Source organism: Fistularia commersonii, chromosome 4 (genome assembly GCF_037954325.1).
Source record: "Fistularia commersonii isolate RoL2024-O1a breed Wild chromosome 4, RoL_Fcom_v1.0, whole genome shotgun sequence".
NCBI lineage: Eukaryota > Metazoa > Chordata > Actinopteri > Syngnathiformes > Fistulariidae > Fistularia > Fistularia commersonii.
The window spans coordinates 17,541,179-17,548,558 of NC_141287.1; the positions used below are offsets into that span (position 1 = coordinate 17,541,179).

Genomic DNA, 7,380 nt, shown 5'->3' on the forward strand with positions numbered 1-7,380 from the left:
TGTACTATTTTGTTGTGCCATATTTTTGAGAAGTCAGCAATCATGAGTGTGTGGTAAAGGTATTAACAAAGCATAAAAACCTGCATCATGGGTTAGTTGCAGAATTGCGGAATTGCAGAATTGCAATTTGAAATTGGTGAAGTTCAGTTTCAACAAGCTAATGCTATTATAGAGGATCCATTCTCTCTTGTCTCGGTTGAATTGAACAGCAATCTGGTAATCCATCACTATCTCATTCCTCCTCACCTTTGCAGGACTATCATATACTTGTCCATTGTCTATGCTGTTGGCCAAGTTGCTATGGCTGTCAGCGCAGTGCACGACATCACTGACTGGAATAAAGATGGGAAACCGGACAACTTGAGCTTCCATGTGTGAGTTTATATTGGGCTGTCAGGATGATTTTCCCAACTGAATAAAAAGATTATTTTGTCATATACTTCAACAGTTCTTCCTCATGCACTTATTTCCTCCCATATGCAGGGTTTTGTCAATGGTGGGCCTGTTCCTCATTGCTCTGGGAACCGGTGGCATCAAACCATGTGTGGCCGCCTTTGGTGGAGACCAGTTTGGTGATCAGCAGGTTAGAATATTAAACTACGATACTCAAAAAAAAAGGACCACCAAATGAACCCTTAATCTTGGCTACATGTGGTCGCATCCGTGCTTTGACAGCTTGCAAACAACTCGTCTCCCGGCTAATATTCAGAAATAAGCCAAGTATAAAGTTCACCACGTTCCCCTCAGCATGTTAGCGTGCATCTGTTTATTAGCATCAAAGTTCTCTTTGAATTTCCATGGCCTCGTGCCATCCGACGCATCGGATATCAGACTTCCAAAGCCAATTATTTTATGGAACATTTCAATTGCACTTGTTGAGATACTTCAGTCTGGACCTGAGTCATGACTGACAGTCCCTTATCTGTAGTTATGGACTCTCTAGTGCTTTGGTATTGATTGATGTTTATTCCCTAGCGCTGTTTAGCAACCCCAGTTTCCTCTATTCCAATCTAGTTCCACTTGCATTTAGTCCTGCCATTTTTCATTTTCATAAACCAATGGATTCCCTGCTTTCCGCTCACTATTGTACCAATTGTCGTTTATCACTCAGTTCAGATGCAATTCAATCCCAATGCTTCACTTAGACATTTTTTCAGACAAGGCACCACCGCCCATCGCAAAACCACACCATCAGAGAATAAACACCATTTGACTTCCCAGCTAAATGAAAATCACTCATATTTGTTAGCAACCTTTAGCAGCTGCCATCTAGAGCAATCCAATTCTTGGAATCTAAAGGAATGAATGTTTCTCCAAATTCTCCCACAGAACATCCATTTGGCGCTAAGCATGACTCAAAGTAAATCCGCTATTACGCAATGTCACCAAGCTATTATCGGTATGAATAAAGGGTTTAATAATTTACTTCCTATCAACATTTTAAGATAGCAGTTCATATGGCAGAAAATCCAAACACAATTTTGTAAACGAGTGAAAATGATTGGAGAGACAGAGTGTTTAGGAGCCATGTATTTCTCTGATCCCCTTTTCACTTACCTGTTGCCTGTTTGCTTCCCTTCAGTTGGTTTTCCTATTCATTCCTTACATTTGGACCCATAATAAAAAATTATGTGATATTAAAATATTAATTGACTAATATTCTATATTCTATACCCGAGTATATTACTGATATTCACATCATGCGTAGCTTAGGAAACCAAGCATGTTTTTGTGCTTATAGGAAAACCAAAGGAGAACATTCTTCTCTGTCTTTTACCTCTGCATCAATGGCGGTAGTCTCCTTTCCACCATCATCACTCCTATCCTCAGAGGTAGGAATAAATATTACTGTTCAAAACAAATAGTGAAATAATATAATCAGTTCATCATTATTTTTTTCAATATTGTCCAATTCTTAAAGGTAAATCCATGATATTGTACATTGAGGTGATATGTTACCCAGTCCTAGATGTCTATAAATCCGTTGGGGTAGTTTTAGTTAGTGAGTGATTATCATCCGCCTAGTAAGGGTTTAGTAGGAGGTCTTGAAATACAGTATAACTCTTGCACTGATCGCAGTTTCTCACACTCTGCAGCTCAGCAGTGTGGCATCTACAAGAAGGAAAGCTGCTATTCTCTGGCCTTCGGTGTCCCTGCAGCGCTGATGGTGGTTGCACTAGGTATGAGAAAAATATAATGGAGCTATGACAGGAAAAAGAAATTGTCCTGGTTAATAAAACTGGTTTTATTTTTGCCATGTTACCATCAGTGGTGTTCATCGTCGGGAGTAGAATGTATTACAAAGCTGAGCCACAAGGAAATATCATGCTGGATGTTTGTAAATGTATTGGAGTAAGTTTGGTTTACAATCATTGCATCTACGCATTAAGGGTTCATTAATCTCACAGTGATTTTAAGAGAACATTTCATCTTCCTTTGACTCTTAAACTGGGACAGTTTGCTGTGAAAAACCGCTTCAGGAACAGGAGTAAGCAAATCCCAAAGAAAGAACACTGGTTGGACTGGGCAGATGAAAAATATGACGTAAGTTTCATTTATTAAGTTATCTTGACTCCTTGTTTTGACCATGCATTAACAATAGTTTATATTGTTCCATTACCTCCATGCTGCAGAAACTTCTCATTGCACAAATAAAAATGGTGTTGAAAGTCCTATTCTTATACATCCCACTTCCAATGTTCTGGACTCTGTTCGACCAAAAGGTATTCTAAGGCTTTTTTCACCGTGAAACGTCATTCCTGATCCAAAATTTTGGAATGTTGCTAAATCCTCCACCTGATTTTAAGGGTTCCAGATGGACTCTGCAGGCCACCACCATGGATGGGAACTTTGTAGGTTCAATTATGAAACCAACTTTTATTACATTTAGCAAAGGAATATGAATAAGTTACAATGAACTTTTTTTTTTTTTTTTTTGCAGGGGGCACTTGTCATACAGCCCGATCAGATGCAGGTATAAGTTTGCAATTCCTTTTCCTGAATTTCGACCTTTTCGCTGCACTTATGTTTAAGTTTTCTCACATTGCACTGTTTTGGTTTGTTTCTAAAGACTGTGAACCCAATCCTGATCCTGACTCTGGTTCCTGTCATGGACAGTATAATCTACCCTCTCATCAAAAAATGTGGACTTAACTTCACGTAGGTGAAAGAAGAATTCAGGGAATATTGCAGGATGTTTTTTCCAAAGAAGCTTTTGGAGAACATCCTAATTTTGAAATGAAAATTGAATACCATCAATTCCTTTTTGCTTTTTTCAGTCACTCAAAAAAAGTCAACTGTTTCCAAACTATACGTTTAACTGAATATTACATGAGTTACTTATAACGGAGGTTATAATAAAGTTGTTGATACACAATGAGAAAATTTAATGAAAGAGTGTCAAAACACTCATAGCTCCATCAGGTGTGGATACAAATAGGAAAGCACCGGTTTGAATGGAGATATTTATACATTTACACATACAGCATGAAATGAATCACGCAGACCTTTAGTAACCATTTAAACACATAATTCTAAAACACAACGAACAATTGAAGATGTATTTCTCCACAATGCAAACCTCTACAGTATATCTACCAGACAAGTGGTGCTAAAATCACCTCATTTCAATTCAACAGGCCTCTGAAAAGAATGACAGTAGGGATGTTGATGGCAGCTCTGGCTTTCGTCAGTGCCGCACTGGTTCAGATTGAGATTGATGTAAGTTCAAAAATATTTCATATTTCCATTATTCAAAAGACAAGGTATACCTTATTCATTTCACTGAATCTAAAAGTACAATTGCTACCAAAAGTATGGAAGTCTGGTACCAAGTGGAATCTTCTTTTGTATCCTGCAATGTATTCAGGAGTGAAACAGTGTCAATAATTGTACCTGATCGCAAGTTACCGTTGTGGTTTGAATGAAAATAAATTTATTGCTATTATGTGGAAATTTTCAGAAAACATTGCCTGTATTCCCATCGGCATCCCAGAGTCAGGTGAAATTACTCAACATGGGGAGTAATCCATTGAAAGTAACATTGCCCAGCAATCAACAACTGGAACTTCCTGCTGCTTGGGTATGTCAACAAACCATGACACATAAACAAGCTTTGGTGCTTGAATTTGATCAGCGGGATTGGATCCAAATCATCACCATGTATTATTTTTTTCTTTGTTTGCATACTTCTGCCTTTCCACCCTTCATAGGCCAGTGATGATTACTTGACATTTGGCACAGAAGTCATCAGCCTTTCAATAGAGGGTCATGGAGTGACAAGATCTGTTCCTTTAGCCAAGGGAGAACGAAAAACCCTTCTCATTCCTGCAAATGTCACGCATGAGTGGCTATTGGTGGGTAGGAGGCGATCATTAGGGAATGAAATAATAATTTTGAAGTTTTCCAATGATGAAATGAATAATCATTTGTGTCATGTTTCCTCAGACTGATGATTTGACCACAAAACCACAGCAAGGCAACAACGCTATCAGGTAAAGAAAATCAAAAGCAAAATACAATTAAGATAAGATAAATTCTTACAAAACGGGTCAATTAAATCCCAAATAGGCTGCCTTTATGTTGTGCATGTTCCTAATTAAATAGAATCATACTACTTTACATTGTTGCATTATTCATGCAGACATTCATTTTGGGCAGAATGGGCTAAAATTATCACAGTCTGCTAAAACGCTAAATTCCAGATCCCCTCCTTTATGTTCCAGACAGATCCCCTCCTAACCATGTTGGGTGTAATGGTTTATGTACTGTACATGCATCCCATGCTTTTTAGAACATTGTTGCTCAACATTTATTTTTAATTTCAGATTTATAAATGGAATGGATAAAGCAGTGAACATATCGACTTCTTCAAACAAGTTTGAAATTATCGAGCCACAGCAAGTTACCAATTATACCATGATAAAAAATGGAAAGTAAGTATTGTTATATTCATACATGATTAAAACTTCCTCATGCTTACAAAATGTGATTTTTTTTAAGCAACATCAAGCTTAACAGGGTTTGTTTTTTTTTTTTCAAATGAACAGAGTCACCTTCACCATATGGATCAATTCACAGTCATGTGAATACAGCAAGGAGTTTGGATTTGGAAGTGCATACACTTTCTTCATCCCCAGCACGCTAAATTTTGGACCCTCTGTAAGTTTTGAGGATGAGGAACAGGATCAGTTTGATGTGGTTCATACAAGCACGTACTGCTAAAAGCTGTTGTTTTCAGTTCTACATAATTCTTGTTGTGTACTGCTTCAGCTTCCTTCAAATTAGTAACATACTGAAAATGTGACATTAACATTATAACCAAAATCTTTTCAGCTTCTTTCCTTAAAATTTCACTTTTTGAGAATAACAGAGGAAAATTCAATTTCAATATTTACTTTTGTATTTTTTGTTTTTCATTTTAGTGTCAGAAGTCTATCTCTGCGGTTGAGGACATCCAGCCAAACTCAGTCCATATGGCCCTCCAGATTCCACAATACTTCCTTATAACTACTGGAGAAGTGATGTTCTCTGTTACAGGTCTGGAGTTCTCGTACTCACAAGTAAGTGAATATAATTTTTCAGTAGTTTTTTTTCAATCAAAGAGAATATAAAACAGAATAGATCATGATATACTGTTATCCCTGTTAATGACAAGATTACTATATAATTTTGTTATTCGTTTTACACTATTATCATTGCTCTTCAAGGCACCAAGCAACATGAAATCGGTGCTACAAGCAGGTTGGTTGCTGACCGTTGCTATTGGAAATTTCATTGTTCTGATTGTTGCTGAGCTCTCAAAACTTCCCCAACAGGTAAGTAAGATGCAATTGCAAATTCAAATCTAGGCCTACCAAGCAAAAGGATGTGTCTATGTTTTGGTATCATGCAGTGATAGTCCCTTGTATCCCTCTGTCTCTTTGCTCTTTTCCAAGTGGGCAGAGTACATCCTCTTTGCCTCACTGTTATTTGCAGTTTGCATCATCTTCTCTATTATGGCCTATTTCTACACTTACATCGACCCAGTTGAAATTGAGGCCCAGTTCAGGAGGAAATTTTATGAGGAGGAGGAGGAGGACAATGATAAAACACAGAAGATAAAGGTGGAGATGGTCAAGAGAGACTCTGTAAAATCTACAGATGAAAAGGATACACAAAAACAAACTGTGATGTAAAGTTTTCAACACCAATTGAATCTCGGTTGGAGATTAATATCAAAACTGAATTCAGTCTTAAATGCAACGCTGTGACTTTGCTTTTAAAAGTAATGTAAAATGTAATCGCAAAAATCTATGAAATGCTGTATTTTCATACCATCGGAAGAAAGTTTAACTCTGTATTTTATAGTTTGTATTTTATTGGATTGATGACATTGCTACTAAGTGACAAGTGCACGAAGGTATACACAGTCCTTCATCATTAAAAAAGATAGTTTGGCAATAGAGCACTTTTGTATTATAAAAATACAATTAAAACAATTATTCCCTTTCACTTACATATATATATATATGTATATATATATATATATATATATATATATGTATATCCTTTAAATCTGTTATTTCAATTGTGTCAGGTTGGCATGCATTACTCACTACAGGTAGAGGATGACAATTTTGACTTAAATGTGTCCCTACTAATAGTAATGGGGGTTGAGAAATTCAAGACTGGTCAGACCCCCTTTTTTACCAAAAGGAAACTGTACTTTGGAGTACTGTACAGTACATATCATTTTTGGATTGTGAAGGAAAAAGTGCTATCATTTGATAGCTGTAAGTCATAAAGATCATTATAATCCAGAAGATGTGTAAATTCAACAATCATGCTGACATTCAGAGTACAAAGATTGTCAATTATGCACTTTACTGCATGACAAGACACCTATACAATGACTTCAGAGTAAACAAAAAATTAAAATACCCACCATAACACCAGTTTCACACAACTGAAGGAAATGTTTCTAAGTTCTGTGCATATTTGCACTGAGTGATTTTGTCATTGTTGTTGTTGTTGATTTGTTCTACAAAAGGTCACTGGTCTGTTGTGAGTTTATGTTGCTCACTTGTGCTATTTCAAATAAATGCTGTCATTTCTCCTGAACATGAACTAATAACTGCGTTATTTATTCATTTCTTATACATTTTCCAGTAATCAGTCGCAAATTTACTTAAGTAGATTTTCGACTTAATCCCACTTCCTTGGTTGTCAAGGAGTGCATTATATGGACTATATGGCCATTATATTACACATGCTGCCACCTAACAAAATGTAGTAAACAGCAAGTAAAACCACCTCAAGACAGGCTGTTGCTTTCCTGGGGTATCATGACAGTTGAGTTTAGTAATTTTGGTTTATTGTATTGTTCTAATCTACAGTTAT

General features: G+C 36.7%; 1 protein-coding gene across 1 annotated transcript; it reads left to right on the forward strand.

Moving 5' to 3' along the window:
• Positions 1–285: 285 nt before the first annotated feature.
• On the forward strand, positions 286–7,096 carry LOC147234954 (solute carrier family 15 member 1-like). Its single transcript, XM_086144654.1, has 19 exons — positions 286–374; positions 484–583; positions 1,742–1,832; positions 2,097–2,180; positions 2,270–2,352; positions 2,458–2,544; positions 2,634–2,723; positions 2,808–2,852; positions 2,942–2,974; positions 3,071–3,159; positions 3,639–3,720; positions 3,962–4,081; positions 4,212–4,355; positions 4,447–4,493; positions 4,827–4,934; positions 5,049–5,160; positions 5,424–5,561; positions 5,709–5,816; positions 5,937–7,096. The coding sequence occupies exons 1-19, from the start codon at positions 301–303 to the stop codon at positions 6,174–6,176; spliced, it is 1,875 nt and encodes a 624-aa protein (XP_086000780.1). The 5' UTR covers positions 286–300; the 3' UTR covers positions 6,177–7,096.
• The last annotated feature ends 284 nt before the right edge of the window (positions 7,097–7,380 follow it).

Bases quoted from the DNA above. Each gene is read 5' to 3' on its own strand.
- LOC147234954 (XM_086144654.1), top strand. From the start codon at position 301: ATGGCTGTCAGCGCAGTGCACGACATCACTGACTGGAATAAAGATGGG. The intron at 2,975-3,070 runs GTATAAGTTTGC...TTGTTTCTAAAG, and splicing joins TACAGCCCGATCAGATGCAG to ACTGTGAACCCAATCCTGAT. The intron at 3,160-3,638 runs GTAGGTGAAAGA...TCAATTCAACAG, and splicing joins AAATGTGGACTTAACTTCAC to GCCTCTGAAAAGAATGACAG.